Source organism: Martes martes (genome assembly GCF_963455335.1).
Source record: "Martes martes genome assembly, chromosome: 8".
Lineage (NCBI taxonomy): Eukaryota > Metazoa > Chordata > Mammalia > Carnivora > Mustelidae > Martes > Martes martes.
The window spans coordinates 88,148,765-88,171,117 of NC_137895.1; the positions used below are offsets into that span (position 1 = coordinate 88,148,765).

Below are 22,353 nucleotides of genomic sequence, written 5' to 3' on the forward strand. Positions count from 1 at the left end.
GGTGGAGGCCTCCGGTGTGGGGCGTTGGGGTGGTGGGATGGGTAGTGAAACCTGGGATCAACCCCGAGGAAGGAAAGGCGGAGGCGTCAGTTTATAACGGGAGCCCACTGTCCTGGCATGGTGTTTTTTTTCCCCGAGAGGATTTTTCCTTTTTTTTTTTTTTAAAGTAACCTCCACACCCATGGTGGGACTCTCCAAGTCACGACCCGCGAGATAAAGAATCATATGTTCCACCAACTGAGCAGTCAGGCGCCCCCTCCCGATAGGATTTCTGATGGGATTCTTTGGCCCCCTTCTGCAGCCTTCAAGCCCTTCTCCTTTCCTCCATTTAGCTCCATTTCGAATATTCTCCGCCTTCTCTAATCCTTCTCCTTTCCCGCAGCCCTCCAACGCCATGAGGAGCTTCAAAGGAATCAACTTTGGGACCTTGCTAAGCAACCCGAAGGAGGCTGAAGAATTGCTGCCTGACTTCAAGGTAGGGGTGCTGTTTAGTTCTGGATACACCCGGCTTCTCAAGATGAGCTGTTTTGTTTTTGTCTTATTTAAGAGATAGGTTAATAGGAGATCCTCTCCTGAGCAACCCCATTTCTAGTTCTCTCTCCCTATTTTGGTAGTCCCAATCACATCTTCCTCTCCTCTTAGGAGTTCCTGTCCAAGCTTCCAGCTGGTTCACCTGGCTGCCGATCTGATGCCGAGAGGAGACAAGCTTGCGATGCCATCTTGAGGGCTTGCAACCAGCAGCTGATGGCCAAACTGGCTTGCCCTCGGCACCTGGGGAGCCTGCTGGAACTGGCAGAGTTGGCTTGCAATGGCTACCTGGTGTTCACCCCTCAGCGCTCACCTCTCTACCTGGAACGAATTCTCTTCATCTTTCTGCGGAACATTGCCACACAGGAAATCCCAGACGCCACACTCCGATTCGCTCAGCCCCTCCATGCCTGTTTGGTGCAGTGCTCCCGCCAAGCTGCTCCCCAGGACTACGAGGCTGTGGCTCGGGGCGGCTTTTCTCTGCTTTGGAAGGTGGCAGAAGCCCTGGAGGAGCGACGAGCTGCACTCTCGGCTCGGCTGAAGGCCTTGAGCTTTCTAGTGCTCTTAGAGGATGAAAGTACCCCTTGTGAGGTTCCCCACTTTGCTTCTCCAACAGCCTGTCGAGTGGTGGCTGCCCATCAGCTATTCGATGCCACTGGGCATGGTCTGAATGAAGCAGATGCTGATTTCCTCGGTGACCTGCTCTCCAGGCATGTGATCAAAGCCTTGGTGGGAGAGGGAGGGGGTTCTCCTGGTGCTCTTTCTCCCCAGAGGGCCCTCTGTCTCTTGGAACTCACCCTGGAATACTGCCGTCGCCTCTGCTGGAGCTGCCACCATACCAAGGCCACCAGGGTAGTGGAGAAGGCCCATGATTACCTAAGGAACACCAGTCTGGCCCCCAGCCTCCAGTTATGCCAGCTTGGAGTTGAACTGCTACAGATTGGGGAGGGAGGACCTCAGGCACTGGCCAAGCTTCTGATCAAGGCATCAACTCTCCTGAACGACAGTGTGGAGGCACCATCACCCCCACTGCGGGCTTTGTATGACAGCTGCCAGTTCTTCCTCTCTGGCCTGGAGCGAGGCATCAAGAGGCGCTACAGACCTGATGCTGTTCTGGGCCTCTTTGCTTTTCTCAGAGGCTACTTCTCCCTCCTCCGGCAGCTGCAGGATGGGGTGAGTTAAAGACCTAGCTAGAGGTAGAGTGGGAATGTGGTTCTGCAGACTGGCAGTCTAAGGTCTTTGGTAAGATCTGAAAGCCCTGGCTCCCTCCTTGGTAAGTCACTCTCTGGATTATGCCTAGCCCACCCGCCAGCAGCCTAGTCTACCCTGAGAGGGCAGTGGCCCTTTTTATATTCCTCCTTCCTACTCCCTGGGCCGAGTCTGCTCTCTGGGACACTGGGGCAGTCTTCAGCTTGGAGCTCATGCTTTACCTCAGCTGCTCAAACCAATGCCTTTCTTCCTCAGGTCTGTGGGGACGCCTCCAAGCAGCAGCAGTCTTTAGTTCAGATGCGTTTTCAGGGACTTCACCTCTACACTGCGGTGATTTATGACTTTGCACAAGGCTGTCAGGTACAGTCTGGGAATCCAAACTCCTGGACACGTCCTGGGGTCTGGGGTTGCTCGTCTGCCTGGTAGACCTTTGAGATGGCTTTGGCTTTGGGCTTGGGATGGGGTAGATGTCAGCTTAGACCCAGCTCTTTCTCCTCTCACCTGCAAACCCTTGTTGTCCCTTCAGGTAGCTGATAGGGCCGACCTGGCCCAGCTAGTGGAAAGTTGCAAATCTACTGTGGTCTGGATGCTGGAGGCCTTACAGAGCCTGTCAGGCCAAGAGCTGACTGACTATCTAGGCATGACCGGTTAGTACCCTGGGGCCCCAAGGCAGGGGGGACAGTCATCACTCACTAGGCAGACAAAGAGAACTTGCTGGATGGTTCTGACTATCGTAGGGGCTCCTTATGACTTAAGGAGGACTGAAAAAAAATGTAAGCCCAAATGAGCCTACGTTTAACAGCAGTAGAGAAGTATTGAGGCTAACTTATAATAGCAGATGTAAGTTTTTCCCCATTGACTTTGAAATATGATTTGGTGTTTCTTTCATGAAAATGTTTATACCTGATATGCAACTTTATGACCTTTCTTATGTTTAAATTTTAAAGAACATTTGTAACTTTTTTTTTTTTTAAGAACCATGTAAAAATGCTTTAAAAATTAAATTGCACAAGAAGGCCTGTAGTTGAAAGTCCCTTTCCCACTCCTAATCCTGGTTACCAAGTTCTCCTCCACAGAGGTAACAAATATTAATTTTTTAGGTGTCGTTTTAGAGATATACCATGTATATATAAATCAATTCGTGTATGTATTTCTCCTCACCCTTTTGACTGAAATGTACAGACAGAAAAGTACTAAGATCATAAATATATGTTTTGATGGATTTTTTTACAAAGTGAACATACTTTGTAACCAACTTTTAGGTCAAGTAAGAACAAGACTTAGACCCCGGGAAGTCTATCCTTCTGCCCCCCTTTTTGTGACCACCCCCGCCAACAGCATAGGTTAGCTTTGTCTATTTTTGTGTTTTTGTTTTTTTTTTTATATCTGTATTTGAGAGAGTGAGCGAGAGAGAGCACAAGCAGAGGGAGAAGCAGACTTCCCGCGGAGCAGGGAGCCAGATGTGGGGCTCCATTCCAGGACTCCAGGATCATGACCCGAGCCAAAGGCAGATGCTTAACTGACTGAGCCACCCAATCATCCCTATTTTTGTATTTTATAATAAGTTTCCCCCTCATTTTATGAAAAGCGTGGCCCTTTAAGTTATACAAACCCAATGAGTTCTGTCATTGGAAGGTTTTGGAGAACTTTTCATATTCATATATTCAGTGGTTGAACCTACCCACTGAGATGAAAATATGATCAGGAGTCACGAAAACTACTAGCATGAAAATTCTTCCCAGAATATTAAAGACTGAATTTTTTCCCAGCCATCCACGTTGACAGCCAAGAAGCTGTATAAACTCAAATTTAGGAAAATTGTATTCATTCAACAAATACCTGTTGAGTACCTACCATGTATTAAGCACTGTCCTGAGTACTTGGGTGTATCAGTAAACAAAACAAAGATCCCTCCTCAAAGATCCCTCCTTAAGGAGCCATATTCCAGTTGGGGGAGAATGATAATAAGCAATAGGATAATTGAATTATCAATATGTTGGAAAATGATAAGAAATATGGGGGGAAAGGAAGAGTACAGCAGGATAAGAAAGGGAATTGGGAGTGTAGGGTGGGTGAGCCAGCAAGTTACCATTTAAAATAAGGGGGTCATGGGGCCCTGGGTGGCACAGTGGGTTAATCATCCAACTCTGGTTTTGGCTCAGGTCCTGGTCTCAGGGTCATGAGATTGAGCCCCATGTTGGGCTCCATGCTCAGTGCAGAGTCTGCTTGAGATTCTCTCCTCGCTCTGCCCCTTCCACTCATGCTTTTTCTCTCTCTACAATAAATAAATAAATCTTTTTAAAAAATCAAATAGGGGGGTGCCTGGGTGGCTCAGTGGGTTAAGCCTCTGACTTCTGCTTGGGTCATGATCCCAGGGTCCTGGGATCAAGCCCCGCATCGGGCTCCCTGCTCCCTGCCAAAGCCCTAAGGCAGGAGCTAGTCCGGTGTGTGCAAGGAATAGCAAGGAGCCTACTAGGGTGGCTTCCGTGGAAGGAGGTAAAGGACAGGCCAGAGTGTTTCCCCAAAATTGCTGCCCTTTGGGCAAGATAAAGACAAAAATTGGTATGTGAATTGAGATGGGCCCTGTGATGGGCCCTCTTAATAAACAAGCACCGAGGGGCTGGCTGGTGTGGGTTTGCCTTACCAGAATGGACCTCTTGGGCCTACTGGGAGCAGGAAGTGGAGAGCTGCCCCTTTCTCATCCCCCAGCAAGAGGGGTTCCTCTGATCTGGAAGCTGCTGAGCTGACCACAGGTTGAGCTCCTCTCTACCATCTCTCCAACAGAAAAGCCAGTGAGAACTCTTCGGCTGCTAACTGTTCTCTCTCTCCCGCAGCCTCTTACACCAGTAACTTGGCCTACAGCTTCTACAGTCATAAGCTGTACGCCGAGGCCTGTGCCATCTCTGAGCCCCTCTGTCAGCACCTGGGCTTGGCGAAGCCAGCCACCTATCCCAAGGTGCCTCCTGAGAAGGTATGAGGGCAGAAAGGGTGGTTATGTTGGTGGCCTGAGCGACATGAAAGAGCCTGGCTGGGGCACTGAGTTGTAGTAGGGACCAGTACTTGAGGCAATGTTTCCCACACCTCACCTGTACTGCTATTAATTTCTTTGCATTGTTATACTTTTTATATTTAGCCATGTCCCAAGCTGGTGGTTCTCAACCTGGTTTCACCCTAGAATCACTTGAAAATCTCTGGTGCTAGACCCCAGGTGTCTGGATATTTTTCAGAGTTTCCCTAGGAGGTCCTTTAAGTAGCCAGAGTGAGACCACTGCCGGAATACCTGCGAAATGATGGGTTGACTGGGATTGGTAGGCGCCATGGGGGGTGGAGGGCCTTGGGTTTCATCCTGAGTGAGGCTGAGGAGCCTCTCAAGGATGGAAGGGAAGGCGTGATACCAGATTGGCAGTTTGAGTTTCTCCGGCATCACTGTGGTGAATGAACAGAGTGCAAGGACGAAGCTGGGCCCCCACGCCCCTCTAGCGGCCCAGGCAGGAAAGGGTGGGTATCTGACCAAAGCAGCTTCCTGAGGGACGGGGAGTCGTGGATGGGTACAAGAAGTCCAGGAGTAATCTGGCAAGTGACTGGCTGTGAGGGAGGGAGAGAAGTCAATGGTGGCCTGGCATTTCTGACTGAGGAGAAGGCGCTGACTTGCTGGGAGAGGGCTTACAGGCAGAGGAGCAGGGCTTCAGGGCTGTGGACATAAGTATGTGGCGGGTGTGGATTGAAGCTTCTGGTTGGGAGTCCCGGACATTTAGTGCTTGGGTGTCTTCTGCCTCTGGGCCGGGCCTGGGGCCCGAGGCCCACTTTGTGGTGTGTGTACCGGTGTGGGCACGTACCCACTGTTACAGACTCATGGGTCCCTCACCGCAGTTTGGTCTGTTCGCTTTCTCTGGCCAGTTGCACCGGTGCTTCCGGCTACACGGAGAGAGTTTGAAGAAACTGGGTAAACAGGCCCAGGGCTGCAAGATGGTAAGTTTGTGGCTGACAGCCCTGCAGCCCTGTGGCCCCCAGCACATGGCTGAGCCAGTCACCTTCTGGGTTCGGGTCAAGATGGACGCAGCCAAAGCAGGAGACAAGGAGCTGCAGCTGAGGTGAGTGGGTGGGCAGAGAGGCAACTGTGTTTGCTCCCTGGCTAAGGATGGCAGTTGGTATGCGTGGTTTCGGTCAACCTTCCATCTGAAAAGGCATTGACTCCTGCCCTCAGTGTTACTTGTTAGGTGCCTACTATAAGCCGGCAGCTATGCTGGGTACTAGGGAAGCAGGGGCGACAGGCAGCGCTCTTTCTTTCAGGACTGGAAACTTTTTTTTTTTAAAATATTTTATTTATTTATTTATTTGAGAGAGAGAGAGCATGGGAGAGGAGAAGGTCAGAGGGAGAAGCAGACTCCCCATGGAGCTGGGAGCCCAATGTAGGACTTGATCCTGGGACTTTGGGATCATGACCTGAGCCAAAGGCAGTCGCTTAACCAACTGAGCCACCCAGGCGCCCTCAGGACTGGAACCTTAGCAAACCTCTCAACAAGCCAAGGCTGGGGCTCCTTGGCATGGGGCAGAGGGTCCATGTGTCATGGGCTCCCTGATCTGGTGCTGGGCCTGCCTTCTCTCAGGACTCTGCGAGACAGCCTGAGCGGCTGGGACCCGGAGACCCTGGTCTTCCTGCTGAGGGAGGAGCTGCAGGCCTATAAGGCTGTGCGAGCAGACACGGGGCAGGAGCGGTTCAACGTCATCTGTGACCTGTTGGAACTGAGCCCTGAGGAGACACCGGTGGGGGCCTGGGCTCGAGCCACCCACCTGGTGGAACTCGCTCAGGTGCTCTGCTACCACGACTTTGCCCAGCAGACCAACTGGTGAGCAAGAATAGCCGGGGATGCTACTCCTGCTCCTTGCCCTAGGTCCTCTGACCCTCTTCGGAGGCTGTTTCCCTCGCTGTGTCCCTGAGCATCCCCTGCAGTTTCTGGCCGCAGGAGCTCCATCAGAGGGTGGGGCCAGCTGTCCTGCAGAAGGCCCTTCCCAGGATGTTGGGCAGCTACCTGTTGTGGGCCCAGCTTCTGTGCCCTTCTCCCTCCAGCTCGGCCCTGGATGCTGTCCAGGAAGCCCTGCAGCTTCTGGAGTCTGTGAGGCCCGAGCCCCAGGCCAAGGATCAGCTTCTGGATGATAAGGCCCAGGCCCTGCTATGGCTCTACATCTGTACTCTGGAGGCCAAGATGCAGGAAGTAAGTGTGGCTGCTGTGCATGTAGAACTTGGTCCAGGGAGAATGTGCCCCAGGCTCACACTGAGCGGACGCCTGCCCTGTTCTTTATCCTCATCTTCCCATCCAGGGTATTGAGCGGGATCGGAGAGCCCAGGCCCCTAATCACCTGGAGGAATTTGAAGTCAATGACCTGAACTATGAAGATAGACTGCAGGAAGATCGCTTCCTGTACAGTAACATCGCCTTCAACCTCGCAGCCGACGCTGGTGAGGGCTGGGAATGCAGTGTGAGGGGTTAGGGTCTCCCCTGGTGGCTTCCCCAGAGCAGAATGGGGACCCAGAGTGCGGGAGAGGTGGGTCCATAGAGTGGGAGGGTGGGCACAGAAGGGAGAGGGTGGACTGAAGAAGGCTGCATTCTCCCCAGATAGCCCACACTGAGAGAATGGCTGGTCCCTTTCTTCTGACTTCTAGCTCAGTCCAAATGCCTGGACCAAGCCCTGGCCCTTTGGAAGGAGGTGCTTACAAAGACACAGACGCCCGCGGTCCGGTGTCTCCAGCAGACAGTGACCTCCCTGCAGACCCTAGCAGCCCTCTATCAGCTGTCAGCAAAGGTAACCAGGCAGGGCGCTAATGCAGCTCAGAAGCCTAGCTCCTTCCCCTTCTTTGGCCTGCGAATCTGCTGAGAAGCCATGGAACACAGTGCGGACTCTACCACCAGCCTCCCTAAGTTGAAATCCAAGCTCCATCCTTTATTAGTAACTCGCCTTGGCAAGTGATTTAACTTCCTAAGCCCAGTTTCCTTATCTCTAAAACAAGGACAATAATAGTACTATACCATGGCGTTGTCAGCACTCAGTGAGATGACATGTGTTGTGCCTGAGCCAAATCGTCAAGTGACAGCAATAACTATTGTTAATTCTTAGATAGTTTGAGACCTGTATGCTCAGAAACAGAGAGAGACACCGAGAGGCCCAATTTTATACTTTTACTCCCTGAAGCTCCTTGCTGGCCGCCACATTAGAGAACATCTGAAAAAGGACATGGCACATAAAGGACCTTTGTTCCTGTGGCCATTAGGCCATATTTCTAGCATGAGGACTGGGGGAAGCTGTCTCAGCCCTGGACCTGAGTCTTGGCTCTATGGCATTCCTGTAATGGGAACTTAGACAAGCAGCTGAGCCCATGTCAGTCATAGTCTCTTAGGCTGTCATCATCTAGAAAATTCAGGTTAGAGTCCCTATGAAGATTAAATGAGTTGATGCACATAAACCTCTTTTTTTTGACAATTTGATATTTTTATTATGACTTTACTTTTGAAGTTTCTTTTTTTTCTTTTAAAGATTTTATTTACTTGATAGAGACACAGCGAGAGAGGGAACACAAGCAGGGGGAGTGGGAGAGGGAGAAGCAGGCTTCCTGCCAAGCAGGGGCTCGATCCCAGGACCCTGGTATCATGACCCATGCAGAAGGCAGAGCCCAACAACTATGCCACCCAGGCTCCCTACTTTTGAAGTTTCGTTTCTGTTTTTTTTCCTCAAGTTTGTTTTTTTTGTAATCACTATACCCAATGTGGGGCTCAAATTCAGGACCCCAAGATCAAGAGTCCCATGTTCTTCCCACTGAGCAAGCCAGACACTCCTTCAAATTTTTAATTTTTAAAATTTTTTAAAAATTTAAATTCAGTTAACTAACATACAGTGTATTATTAGTTTCAGAGGTAGAGTTTAGTGATTCATCAGTTGTATATATCACCCAGTGCTCATTACATCACGTGCCTATCACCTGGTCCACATCCCTCCACGCCCCACCCCTCCTGCAACCCTCAGTTTGTTTCCTATAGTTAAAAGTCTCTTGTGGTTTGTCTCCCTCTCTGATTTCATCTTATCAAACTTGTTTTAATTGAAGTATAACAGACATAGAATACTATATTAGTTTCAGGGGCACAACATAGCAGTTTGGCAATTCCACACCTTACTCGGTCCTCACCATGATGAGCGTAGTGACCATACAACGTTATCATGTTATTGACTATTTCCTACACCATACTTTTCATCCCCACAACTTACTTATTTTATAACTGGAAGTTTGTACCTCTTGATCCCCTTCACCTATCCTGCCCATCCCCCACCCCAGGTAAACCTCTCAGCACGGTGCCTAGCCCAGAGTAAACTTCCAGTAAATCCTAGCCGTTCATGCTCCCTGGCACCTAAGTTTTCAGACAGGAAGGTAGATGGTAGGCTCCCTCGCTGCTCTCATCTCCCACTCCTTGAGGGTGGCTGGCAGTTGCTCTGTCTGGAGCCACACTCCATCTAGGCTCGAGGTCAGACTGAGGTCTCCAAGGGCTGGGGAGCCGAGGTCTAGTATGGTCTAGATGGAGGTTTGAGCAGGAGCTGGGTAAACTTCCCGCTCCTTGATGACCAGCCCCTGCAGGCTCTGGAGGTCCTCCTGCTTGTAAGGATCGTCTCCCAGAGACTGGAGGACCATGCGAAGGCTGCTGCTGCCTCCTGCCACACCGCCCAGCTGCTGCTGACCCTCGGCTGTCCCCGCTATGCCCAGGTGAGTGCCCAGCCAGCCAAGCCTGGAGCTGCAGGGGAGAACCGGCCTTAGTGATGCATCTTTTCCCGAAGAAGATAAGATACCAAAGGGGCATCTTCCCTGCCTTCAACTGCCACATCCTGCTAGAGGATCGTAAAGTGTGGAGTGGTTGGGAGGCAGCTGTGGGAAGAGGAAGCGCCTTTCCTTCTCACTGCAAAACCATTGTTCGCTAAGTCTTACAGATCCTGCCCCAGGAATAGGCCGCTAATCCTGTATTTCCCCACCACTTGCCCTGGTCGCCATTTCTCTGCTTGCTTAGGACTGCGCTGACACCCAGCGGGTTTCCCTGCCCCCCAGCTTCTCCCTTCTGCACTTTGTCTCCTAAACTACTGCTAACATGATCTTTCTGGATCTGGTCTTGTCTTTCTTTCTGCATCAGGATTTCAGTGGTTTCTCCGTTACCTGAAGGATGCTGTCTAAACTCCTTGCTTGGTATCACACATCTTCTATATTCTAGCTCACTTTTCCTCACCCCCCCTCCACTGGAACTTAATGTCCATCCACACGAGTTACTTTACAGTGTTGTACATGCCTCCTGTCTTTGGTTGTCTTAGCCCTTCCACCCTAAGTATACTTCCCCCACTCCCTTTTTTTTTATTCAGCCAACTTCTACTTTCTTTTCAAGGCCTAGTTCAACTGTCCCCTCCTTCATGGAGTATTTTATATGTCCTCTTCTTCAAGGGCAGAATCCCTTACATTCCCTGGGTCCCCATACCACTAATGACATTGTGTCTTGATTACAAAAGGCGGGCCTGCATCCCTACTGCACTGCAGGGTATTGGATGGAAAGTCCTACTTACTCCTTTTTTTTTTTTTTTTCATTTTTAAAAAAAATTTTTAGTGGTGGAAGTGGCAGAGGGAGAGGGAGAGAGAATCTTAAGCAGGTTCCACACCCAGTAAGGGGCCCAATGCGGGTCTTGATCTCAAGATCCTGAGATCATGACCTGAGATGAAATCAAGAGTAGGATGCTTAACTGACTAAGCCATCCAGGTGCCCCTTTAATTTTTTTTTAATTTTTTTAAAGATTTTATTTATTTATTTGACAGAGAGAGAGAGATCACAAGTAGGCAGAGAGGCAGGCAGAGAGAGAGGGAAGTAGCTCTCCCTGCTGAGCAGAGAGCCCAATACGGGGCTCGATTTCAGGACCCTGAGATCATGACCTGAGCTGAAGGCAGAGGCTTTAACCCACTGAGCCACCCAGGGGCCCTTAATTTTTTATTTTTAAGTAATGTCTCGTGGGGCTCGAACTCGCAACCCCCAGATCAAGAGTCGTACACTCCACCAACTGAGCCAGCCAGGCATCCCAAGTCCTGCTTACTTCTTATTCAGCTATGTCTTTCTAGCATAGTGGTTAACCAAAAGATACTAACTGAACATTTTAGTGAATGAATAACTGAATTTAGTGAATGAATAACATTTAGTGAATGTACAACACTGTAACTCTTTTTTTTTTTTTTTTTTTTTAAGATTTCATTTATTTAGAGAGAGAGAGATCACAAGTAGGGAGAGAGATAGGCAGAGGGGGAGGGGGAAGCAGGCTCCCCGCTGAGCAGAGAACCTGATGCAGGCCTCGATCCCAGGACCCTGAGATCATAACCTGAGCCGAAGGCAGAGGCTTAACCCACTGAACCACCCAGGCGCCCCTGAATGAATAACTCTTATGTAGATTATAATGTTTGAAATAATTTCCTATTCCGTCATGTGTTCTGCATCTCACTTGCAAGAGCTTTAACCCACTTTAATTTGAAAAGCCTGGCCGCAACTCCTTATCAGCATGCTCACACACCCCATGATTGTTTCCTTAGCTACACCTTGAAGAGGCAGACTCAAGCCTGAAACTTCTGGATCACACCACTGACACATACCTGCTGCTTTCGCTGACCTGTGACCTACTTCGAAGTCAACTCTACTGTGTTCACCAGAAGGTATTTCTCAGTTTCTTAATCCCCAAAGTCCCCAGGTATTGGAAGGATTTTCGGAGATTTCCCTGGAGCTAGGAAGAATATTCCTGACCTTGAGAAGCAGTGCTGTTTCCTAGCCTTGCCTCTCCAATGAAATGTCACCAGCGCACCTCTAGAAGAGGAGAGGAGAATGTCCTTCCCATTCTTTCCCAGTCTCCTCAGTCACACTGTCTAGTCCTGTGACTAGAAACCAGGATGACAATGATCTCGGGAAGGCACTGGAGCCCTAGAGTAGAAATCAACTAGGATGCTAAAGACCTGAGTTTTCTCACAAACCAACTGTGTGAACTTGGCCGAGTCTTATGTCCTGTCAGGCTACAGTTTTCTCCACAGCTTTGATCATTCTTGAAAGCCAGGCTTGGCCCAGAGGATCTCCAGGGGCATTTTAAGTTCTGAATTGCTGACCTGATTTCACTCACCACTCTCCTCCGGCCCTCCTCATCTCCCAGGTGACTGAGGGTGCCTCTCTGTTGCTGTCTGTGCTTCGGGACCCTACCCTCCAGAGGTCATCCAAGGCCTGGTATTTGCTGCGTGTCCAGGCCCTGCAGCTGGTGGCATTCTACCTTAGCCTCTCATCAGGCAGCCTCTCAGCCTCCCTGAGGGAGCAGCTTTGTACCCAAGGTGAAAAAATAGAGGGGATGATGGCTCTTTGTGATCCCCTTTGGTGGTCTGTCCATTCTCGGCTCTTCTCAAGCCCTTGTCCCCTCTGGTGTTCCACCTGTGTGGACCAGCCTACCCAGAGACGGCCTGGGGTAGGCCTGGGGTAGCAGATGAGTTTCTGTTTGCCTGCTCCCTGACTGACCGCTCCGTACCTGACTAGAATGCTCTTCTGACAAGGATTCTGAGGCCCTGTGTGGTCCGAGGGAAAGAGTTCTGTGACTGAGTCCCTCTGCTGCCTTACACACAGAAGGAGGAGTGGCAGCAGGCTTGGCATTTGGTACCTTAGAAGGTGAAAGTGGTAGCAGTTGTAGCTGCTTCATCTCCCTTCTTGTCCTCCACCCCCCGCCACCCCTCCCCCCACAGGCTGGCAGACGCCGGAGATCGCCCTCATCGACTCCCATAAGCTCCTCCGAAGCATTATCCTCCTACTCATGGGCAGCGATGTGCTCTCGATTCAGAAGGCAGCTGTGGAAACGCCGTTTCTGGACTCTGGTGAGTTTGAGGCAGAGAACGAGGCCCCGTGGGCAGGAGCAGGCTAGATGGAGGGAGGTTCTGCCAGTTTTGCTTCCAGAGGAGCTGGGCTGCAACTGAGTGATGATGGCCTTGTCTCTCTCCTTTGTGGCAGGTGAAAATCTGGTACAAAAATGGCAGGTTCTGACAGAGGTGCTGAGCTGCTCAGAGAAGCTGGTCTCCCACCTGGGCCGTCTGGGCAGTGTGAGCGAAGCCAAGGCCTTTTGCTTGGAGGCCCTGAAACTCACGACGAAGCTGCAGCTGCCACGCCAGTGAGTACAGGCGGGAGGAGGCCGAGTCCAGAGCCCAGGCACCCGCACGCTGGGCCTTGGGCTTCCAGACTCTTCCACAGGTTAATGTGTTCTGTTTGGACGGGTTGGGAGAGTACGTTCCACGGTAAGTAAGTGGGATGTGCTGAGTTAACCAAGGCTAGACGTTTTTATTTCCTATAGGACTTCTCAGGTCCTTCAGTGTGTTCATACGCATTATAACTCAACAAAAGAGAGATCCAGTGTACGTGTCTCCCTAAATCCCTTTGCCCACAAAATCCTTTTTTTGTTTCTGTTGGGAAATCCTGTCCTTGTATGCAAAGATGACTTGGGATGAGAAAGCAGTGTAGAGGGTTTCCCCCAGGGAACCTCCGAAGCCAGAGCAGGAGAGGCCTTTCAGAGGCTAGGAGACTGCCAGGGCTCTGCCTGCCAGAGGGGCCAAAAGACAGACTCTGGGAAAACAAAGGCTTACACATTGGTTGTCATCTCTTCCCCCAACAAGGTGCACCCTGTTCCTGGTGCTGAAGGCGGAGCTGGAGCTGGCACGAAATGACATTGACCTCTGCCAGTCGGACCTGCAGCAAGTTCTGTTCCTGCTCGAGTCTTGCATAGGTGAGCCGCCATGCCCCCAACCCACCCCTCACACCCACAAGTGGTGGTGAGACGGACCCACACACTGCAACACGCCTTTGTATGTTAAAGCATGGTGCCCTTCGAAATCAGAGTCTGACTTCCGGTTCTCTGGGCAAAGCTCCTTCTATATCAGTCAGACCGCTGGTCTCCCTCCTTCAGATGACTTATCCACAACTAACCCTACCGGCCTCTAGTTTTCAGCGCTAATACATTTTGGCTACTTGCACTTATTTAGTTTTTAACTTTTTACATTTTTTACTTTGAAGTGGGTTCTACACCCACCTTGGGGCTCGAACTCACAACCACAAGATCAAGAGTCTCATGCTATACCGACTGAGCAAGCCAGGTGCTGCTACCTATTTAAATTTAATTCACATAAAATTTAAAATTCATTTCCCTGTCACTGGCCACATTTCGTATGCTCAGTAGCCACATGGGGCTAGTGGCTACTCTGTTGGACAGCACAAATGTAGAGGCCTCGGGAGAGCTTAAGTTAATAGTAAAATCGTCTATGGAACATTTTTTCTTTCTTTCTTTCTTTTTTTTTTTTTTTAAGATTTTATTTATTGGGGCGCCTGGGTGGCTTAGTGGGTTAAAGCCGCTGCCTTCGGCTCAGGTCATGATCCCAGCGTCCTGGGATCGAGCCCCGCATCGGGCTCTCTGCTCAGCAGGGAGCCTGCTTCCTCCCTTCTCTCTCTGCCTGCCTCTCTGCCTACTTGTGATCTGTCTGTCAAATAAATAAATAAAATCTTTTTTTAAAAAAAATAAAGATTTTATTTATTTATTTGACAGAGATCACAAGTAGTTAGAGAGGCAGACAGAGAGAGAGGGAGGGAAACAGGCTCCCCACTGAGCAGAGAGCCCAACTCGGGGCTCGATCCCAGGACCCCGGGATCATGACCCGAGCCGAAGGCAGGGGCTCCAACCCACTGAGCCACCCAGGCACCCTGGAACATTTTTTCTTATCAGCCACTTTTACATCTACTATTTCATGGACCCACACAAAACCCTGGAAAGTCAGGTGGTCACATAGATTTTCTTTCATTTGTAAAATGAGGAAGTCGGGAAATTCAGTGTTTGGGGCCAGATCATGGGCCTAGCCAGGGGCAGGAGCCAGGACCAAGACACAGGCCTCCTGGTGCCGGCCTGTTATCCCACCACACAGCTATCTCAGCTGCAGATATGGGGGCTTTGTGGGTTGTATTAATCCTCCGTGGAATGGGAAGAAAACATTAGGGATTTTATCGAAAAAATAATAAGCCATGTTAATATTTAGTGTGTTCATACAGTAATACATACAAGTAGTAAGTCAGTCAGTAACACCTATATGAGGCAGTTGGGCCCAGGGGTAGATCAGGAAGTACTCGGCAGCACCTCTCCCAGTTTTGTAATTCTGGTTGCACTCTCCCCAGAGTTTGGTGGACCAGCTCAGGGCCTGGACTCTGTGAAGAAGGTCCATCTGCAGAAGGGCAAGCAGCGGACCCGGGTCCATCGTCAGCCGGAGCTTCCAGAAGAGGAGCCCTTCCTAAGAGGCCCGGCTCTGGAGTTGGTAGCCACTGTGGCCAAGGAGCCTGGCCCTATAGCCCCTTCCACTAACTCTTCCCCTCAACTGAAAATGAAGCCCCAGCCCAGCCCTGGCTTCCTGACGCACCTGCCCACGTGTGACTGCATGCTGTGTGCCAGCCCCATCCTCTCCACAATCTGTCTGCGCTGGGCATTGGTCACAGCAGGGGTGAGGCTGGCCACGGGCCATGAGGCCCAGGGTCTGGATCTGCTGCAGGTTGTACTGAAGGGTTGCCCTGCAGCCACTGATCGCCTCACCCGAGCTCTACAAACTTCCCTGAATAACACGGTGCACCCCTCCCCTGCCCCGAGGCTCCTGGATGAGATCTTGGCTCAGGCCTACACACAGCTGGCCCTGGAGGGCCTGAGCCAGCCATCAAACAAGAGCCTGGGGAAGGTCCTGGAGTCAGGGCTGAAGTTTGTGGCAGCGCGTGTCCCCTACCTGGAGCCCTGGCGAGCCAGCCTGCTGTTGATTCGGGCCCTGGCAAAGCTGGCTGGCCTCAGTTCCTGCACTGCCCAACTCTTTGCAAGCTCCTGGGGCTGGCAGCCACCACCGGTAAAACCCTCCCCAGGCTCAGAGGCTTCAAAGCCTCAGAGCCAAAAACATTCTGGAAGAGGGCGTCAACGGGCAACCTCTTCTTCTACCCCATCCCTCCATAATACCTCTCTGAAAGGTCTGGAAGGTGGAGGACTGCCCTGTACACCTAAGCCCCCAGGCCAGGTGAGGCCAGCAGGCCCTCGTGTCCCTTTCACTGTGTTTGAGGAAGTCCTCCCTACAAAGCCTGAGGCTGAGGTTCCCAAGGCCCCGAGGGTACAACAGAGGATCCAGACGCGCCTCAAGGTGAGATGGAACTGTGGCTGGGTGCTGGTGGTATCAGGTGGGGTGGTTCTGGAGAGTTCTGCAGAGAAGGTGTCTGTGGAATGGCTTCCCAGGGCCTGCAGGGACCTTTAGCTCTACTGCAACAGGATCCCTAGGTCTTCCAGAGAGAGCCAGTTCTACCTTTGTTTCAGAGAGAGGGAGCTGTCCTTAACACAGTGGTTCCTTTCCCTTTTCATCCTTCCCCCTTATCTTTTGTTCCCTCCTCTGCCTCCTTCCATACCCAAGAGTCCCTGCCCTTGATGGAGTGTGGTGGGTATAAGGTGGAGAGGTTAATTTCTAATCTTCCCCCAAGGCCTCTGTAATTGTGCCTCCGCAGTGCCACCTGCTGGCAGATGTCTTGTCACTAATGCCCCCCTCCTCCACTTTCCCACCCATCCCAGGTGAACTTCAGTGATGACAGTGACTTGGAAGACCCTGTCTCAGTTGAGGCACGGCTTGCAGAGGAGTCCAAGAGACGCGGCACTGCTTCCCGGGGCCGGGGCCGGGCCAGGAAGGGCTCAGGCTCGAAGACTGTTTCGGTGGCAGCCCCAGATAGTGGCTCCAGGCGACCTGGCTTCAGTGGCCGGAGCCGAAGGGCCAAGAAAGTGACATCAGGACATTGTGAGGAGCTAGGCTCTGAGATCATGAGGACCATCCCCGAGGAGGAAATGACTGACGACGAGATGGAAATGAGCTTTGAGATCCTCAGGGGCTCTGATGAGGAAGACTCCACCTCCGGTATTAGGGTAACGGTGGGAGGGAGAAGCTGCATGCGTTTTTGGGGGATTGCCCCAGGACCAAAGCACAAAAAATAACGGGGGCTAAAGATAGTACAGAAATAAAGCTTTTTTTTTCCTGGCTCTGGGACTGGATTCTAGAAAGAACAAAGGGAATGGCAGAAGGAAGGAACCTCAAAAAAATCATGTTGTCTCCTCAGGTGGGAAGGCACCAGCTCCAGGACCTGGTATTGCCATAGGAGAATGTGAGGTGTTAAGACGTGATTCCAGCAAAGAGGTGCTGCCCATCCCATGCCCAGACAAGGAGAGAGACAAGGACCTTGGTGCTCGGCTCCGACTCCCCTCAGCCCCTGCATCCATTGGTGAATATGCTGACCACTGGGGTCCGCTCACTTGGAGAGGCCGAGGCTTTAGATCTCTCTCTCTCTCTCTTTTTTTTTTTTATAAAGATTTTATTTATTTGAGAGCAAGAGAGAGCATGAGTAGAGGGGATGGGCAGAGGGAAAGGGAAAAGTAGACTCCCTGCTGAGCAGAGAGCTCAATGTGGGGCCCCATTCAAGGACCCCGAGATCATGACCCTGAGATGATGACCTGAGCCGAAGGCAGACACCCAACTGACTGAGTCACCCAGGAGCCCAGCCTCTTGGTCTCTTGATATTGATGCCCTCCTAGCCTGTCCACCATTCTGTCTTTGGATCCCCACCTAGATCCGGTCACCTTTGAACCTAGGTTAGAGTCCCAGCACTCTCTCCACTAGCTGTGTGCAAGTCACTCAGCCTCTCTGAGCTTCTGGTTGCTTATCTGTAAAACGGGGTTTAGGAGGATGGAGTGAGTTGATGTAAGTTGCGTAAGTCCCACTTGGCACATTGCTCTTCATAAATGATAGCTTTTATTTTCCAAGTGGGAGAGGAGGTCAGTCCTTGGGAACCTGGAACTTTCGTGAAAAGTTCTACCAGCTAAGAAGTATGGGACTCATCCATAGCAAGTATCTTCACCTTCCTCTAGGTCTGTCTACCCTGAATTCCATCTGTGACTCACTGACCACTGCTTTCCGTGGCGTTAGTCACTGCCCTCCTAGTGGGCTCTATGCTCACCTCTGCCGCTTCCTCGCTTTGTGCTTGGGCCAACGGGATCCCTATGCCACTGCCTGCCTTGTCACCGAGTCTGTGTCCATCACCTGTCGCCACCAGCTGCTCACCCACCTCCACAGGCAACTCAGGTGAGTGGCCATAATCCCTGAGGTCCATGCTGGGGCAGACTGGAGGGAGAGTCCAGATTTTTAAAGAAGGGAGAACTCACCCCCACTTGCACTGTCCGCAGCAAGGCCCAGAAGCACCGGGGATCACTCGAAATGGCCAACCAGCTGCAGAGACTGAGCCTGCAGGAGAGACCTGGAGATGTCCCCCTGGCCCGCATCCAGCACCTCTTTTCCTTCCAGGCTGCAGGATCATCTCCATTCCCTGAGCCGGAGAAGGAGAGTTTCCAGGAACGCCTGGCTCTGATCCCCAGTGGTACAGTAGCAGGCTCTGGTGGCTCTTCTGTCCTTGTTTGTGTCTTCTCACTAAGGAGTTAGGTGGAGGACTTTAAGGCATTAGTTAATATAGATTTCTATCACCTTTATGGAAGGACATGTCATACTTTTTCACTGAGTAGTCATTTTGTTACTCTCACCAAAGAGAACTACCCTAAATCTGGAGGTCTTTTTTCTTTCCTTTTTTTTTTTTTTTTAAAGATTTTATTTATTTATCTGAGAGAGTCAGAGATAGCCACAGAGAGCACAAGTAGGGAAGGGTGGGAGAAGCAGGCTCTCAGCTGAGCAGGGAGCCCAACGTGGAACTTGATCCTAGGACACACCCTGGGATCATGACCTCCCTTCAGCAGATGAGTAACCAACTGAGCCACTCAAGCGCCCCCCTGCCCTCTTTAAATTTACACCTCAACTTTGAGTTACTAGCAGGTTCAGTGTCTTTCCTCAGGGGTAAGTTAGGTGTCCGGAGACTCACTATGCTAACATGAAGCCCGTTAACGGATTGAGTGCCTCCCTCTGTGTAGGAACTTCTGTTTCTGTCAGGGCCACAAAGAAGTACAAGATGTGGTCTCTGTCCACAGGGTGCTGTTAGGGCAAGGGAGAGCACCTTGAACTCTAGTGAGAAGAGATTTCTTGGAGTTGGAGTTGTCCTGAGTGATAGATGGGAACTGAGTGTAGAAGACAGACAGGAATTCCTTGTAAGAGCTGAAATGATCCTGGGTATGCTCTGTGTCAGGAGTGACCGTGTGTGTGTTGGCTCTGGCCACGCTCCAGCCTGGAACTGTGGGCGACACCCTCCTGCTGACCCGGCTGGAAAAAGGCAGTCCCCCAGTCACTGTGCAGATCCCCACTGCCCAGAACAAGGTAGGTTTATTGGGCCAGCAAGCAAAGTTGGGCTGGGGTAGGCTTCTGGTGAAGCTGCTCCGATTCTGGGGCTGGGGGATGGAGAGATGGTGAGCGTGTGGACCAGCAGAAAGTTCACAGTTCCATCTCCCAAAGCTTCCTCTGAGTTCAGCCCTGAAAGAGTTTGATGCCATCCAGAAGGAGCAGAAAGAGAACAGCAGCTGTACTGACAAGCGAGAGTGGTGGACAGGGCGGCTAGAACTGGACCACAGGATGGAGGTGTGTGCCCCTCGGGGTGGGGTAGGGTCAGGCCTGCCCTGGGAGTGACCCTGGGGTATCAGTGTCTTCTCTTTCACGGGTCCCAGGCCAGTGCTGTGTTACCTCAAATCCTTTCTGGAAGTATAGGAAGTATAGGAGTGAAAAATGATGTCACCTGGGGAAGCCTTTAAGCAAGAGCCAAAAACCTGAAGTGTTATGGCAACAGAATGTTTAAAGATACATACAAGTAAAGGGATTTAAGCCCAAGAATTGGCTTCCTGGGTTTAGCTTTCATCGCCCACCTATTTGTATTTGTCAAAACATAGTGATATGTAATAAATCATCTTACATGTATTCCCCCAGTCTCAGCAAATGAAAAATGTTTCTAGCTTTTTGCCTTTTTTTTTTTTTAGAGAGGAATAGAGAGAGGAGGGGGGAGGGGCAGAGGGAGAAGGAGAGAGAGAGAGAATCTGAAGAAAGCTCCAGGCCCAGCGCAGAGCCTGACATGGGGCTCCATCTCCTGAAATCAAGAGTCAGTTGCTTAACCCACTGAGCCACCTAGACATCCCTCTAGCTTCTTGCCTTTTTAATTGGCAGGAAGATATGTAAGGCAAATACATTGGAAAACCCATTTCCCCGTGTCCAAAATGTAGGTGCCTGTGGGTGAGAAACTCAGCTCCCCTCTCTGACTGAAGGTTCTGTTCTTCCTTATTCAGGTTCTCATCACTTCCCTAGAGAAGCATGTGTTGGGCTGCTGGCGGGGACTGTTGCTGCCATCCAGTGAGGACCCTGGCCCTGCCCAGGAGGCCTCCCGCCTCCAACAGCTGCTGCAGGAATGTGGTTGGAAATATCCCGACCCAACTCTGCTGAAAGTGAGTTGAGAAATCAGGGAAAGGGGAGGAAGTTGGACTTAATTCTTTCCTTCGGCCACTGAGTGGAGATGGGAGCTCTGGCCCTCATTGACCGCTCTTGCCCTTCTAGATTGTGCTAAGTGGCACCAGTACCCTCACTGCTCAGGACATTCAGACCCTGGCCTATGGGCTGTGCCCAGCGAGGCCAGAACGAGCCCAGGAGCTTCTGAGTGAGGCAGCAGGACGTCTGCAGGGTCAGACAGTCCCAAGCAATAGGCACCTTGTCTTAGTGCTGGACAAGGTAAGGAGCTAGGAGCTGGAGGGGCGGTGTCTGGTGGGCGGTGGGCACCAACTCACCCCATGCCCCTTCCGACGCTCATGTATGCCTGGCTGGGGACAGTAAGTCCAGTGTGCTTTTTGCCCAGGACCTGCAAAAGCTGCCGTGGGAGAACATGCCCAGCCTCCGCGCACTGCCTGTCACTCGGCTGCCCTCCTTCCGTTTCCTGCTCAGCTACTCCATCACTAAAGAGGTGGGGTTCAGGGTCTCGGGGACTGATGGCTCCTTTGCGGAAAGGGGTTTGGAGTTTGTGGAAGCTTGGGCCCTCTGGCCAGACCAGGATCCTGATCACCAGTGTCTTCTCAGTCTGGGGCCTCGTCGGTGCTAAGCCAAGGGGTAGATCCACGCAATACCTTCTATGTCCTGAACCCGCACAATAACCTGTCAAGCACAGAGGAGCAATTTCGAGCCCATTTTAGCAGGTCAGTGGGGTAAGAGTAAGAAAGGGAGTAGGGGAGGGTAGAGACCACAGAAGAGGTTAACATGTCCTTTCCTGCAGAATCAAATGGTACGACCCACCTTCTCCCTAGGATTCCCTCTGCCCTCTTTGCCAGCTGACCCCAGTTCTTACTCCTACCTTCTCCCTGCAGTGAAGCTGGCTGGAAAGGAGTGGTTGGGGAAGTGCCAACCCCAGAACAAGCGCAGGCAGCATTGACAGAACATGACTTATATATGTGAGTGCTTTAGGTGGTGAGGTGGGGAGATGGACGGGCCTGAAAGAGGGCATCACCGTAGTTTGCTTTGGGGCTTTAAAGCCACTGGCTGACTCAGGACAGCCCTGGAGACGTGGCAGAGGCCAGGCGCTGCTAGGTCAGACTCCTCTCATGTCCCTCTGCCTTAGCTATGCAGGGCACGGGGCTGGGGCCCGCTTCCTGGATGGACAGGCCGTCCTCCGGCTGAGCTGCCGGGCGGTGGCCCTGCTCTTTGGCTGCAGCAGCGCAGCCCTGGCTGTGCATGGGAGGCTGGAAGGGGCTGGCATCGTGCTCAAGTATATCATGGCTGGCTGGTGAGTCCTGAGTGCCCATCCTTGCTCCCACCCAGGTTCTTTCCCGGGCCCAAACCCGAAATCCTCTTTTGTTCTCCAACTTCCTCCCCTTCTAGTTCCCTGGCATGCCTGGGTCGTTAATCTTTATCCTCTTCTGCACCCCCTCCTGGAACCATGGACCAGGGCACTTCCCTCTGGCTCACTTCTCTTTCCTCACCCACTCCTGCCAGTCATGTCTGCCTATGCATTCTGTTTTAAAGCCCTCACTTTGTAGTTCTTCCTTCTCTTTTCCCAGTCCCCTGTTTCTGGGTAACCTCTGGGATGTGACTGACCGTGACATCGACCGGTACACAGAGGCTCTGCTGCAAGGCTGGCTTGGAGGGGGCCCAGGAGCCCCCCTTCTCTACTACGTCAACCAGGCCCGCCAGGCTCCCCGACTGAAATACCTTATTGGGGCCGCACCTGTGGCATATGGCTTGCCTGTCTGCCTGCGATGACCCCTTGGATCTTAGTGCCGATGGAAGCCATGTGACTGTTCTACCTCCTATTGGATTTAACCCTTGGGATAAATATTTTAAGTGATTTTTCCCAGTGTTTTATATGAAGGCTTTCCCTTTGATTTAACCTTAATATAATAAAGGTGTACTTAAACCCATTTTGTGTGGTTCATCTGAGAACATCTGAAGACAATTACTGCCTCCTCCCACTATGTGGTACTATAAAGAGGTGAGAAGAGCTTGCAGAGTTCAAGTGCTCTCTCTCCAATAAAATCTTTTTTTTTGAAATTTTATTTATTTATTTGATACAGATCTACAGGCAAACAGGCAGGTGGGGG

General features: G+C 51.3%; 1 protein-coding gene across 1 annotated transcript; it reads left to right on the top strand.

Annotated features, from left to right (window-relative positions):
• Positions 1-394: 394 nt before the first annotated feature.
• On the top strand, positions 395-22,172 carry ESPL1 (extra spindle pole bodies like 1, separase; the record flags this gene model as incomplete). Its single annotated transcript, XM_080810921.1, has 30 exons — positions 395-475; positions 643-1,701; positions 1,993-2,097; positions 2,264-2,384; positions 4,572-4,708; positions 5,635-5,828; positions 6,345-6,584; positions 6,806-6,950; positions 7,057-7,195; positions 7,400-7,539; positions 9,350-9,484; positions 11,330-11,449; positions 11,935-12,106; positions 12,509-12,637; positions 12,771-12,927; positions 13,427-13,536; positions 14,970-15,961; positions 16,381-16,717; positions 16,917-17,078; positions 17,722-17,935; positions 18,037-18,227; positions 18,981-19,108; positions 19,244-19,366; positions 20,062-20,217; positions 20,327-20,497; positions 20,622-20,726; positions 20,840-20,955; positions 21,124-21,207; positions 21,375-21,539; positions 21,814-22,172. 30 exons carry the CDS (start codon positions 395-397, stop codon positions 22,013-22,015), a joined length of 6,330 nt encoding a protein of 2,109 aa, XP_080667047.1. The 3' UTR covers positions 22,016-22,172.
• Positions 22,173-22,353: the final 181 nt, after the last annotated feature.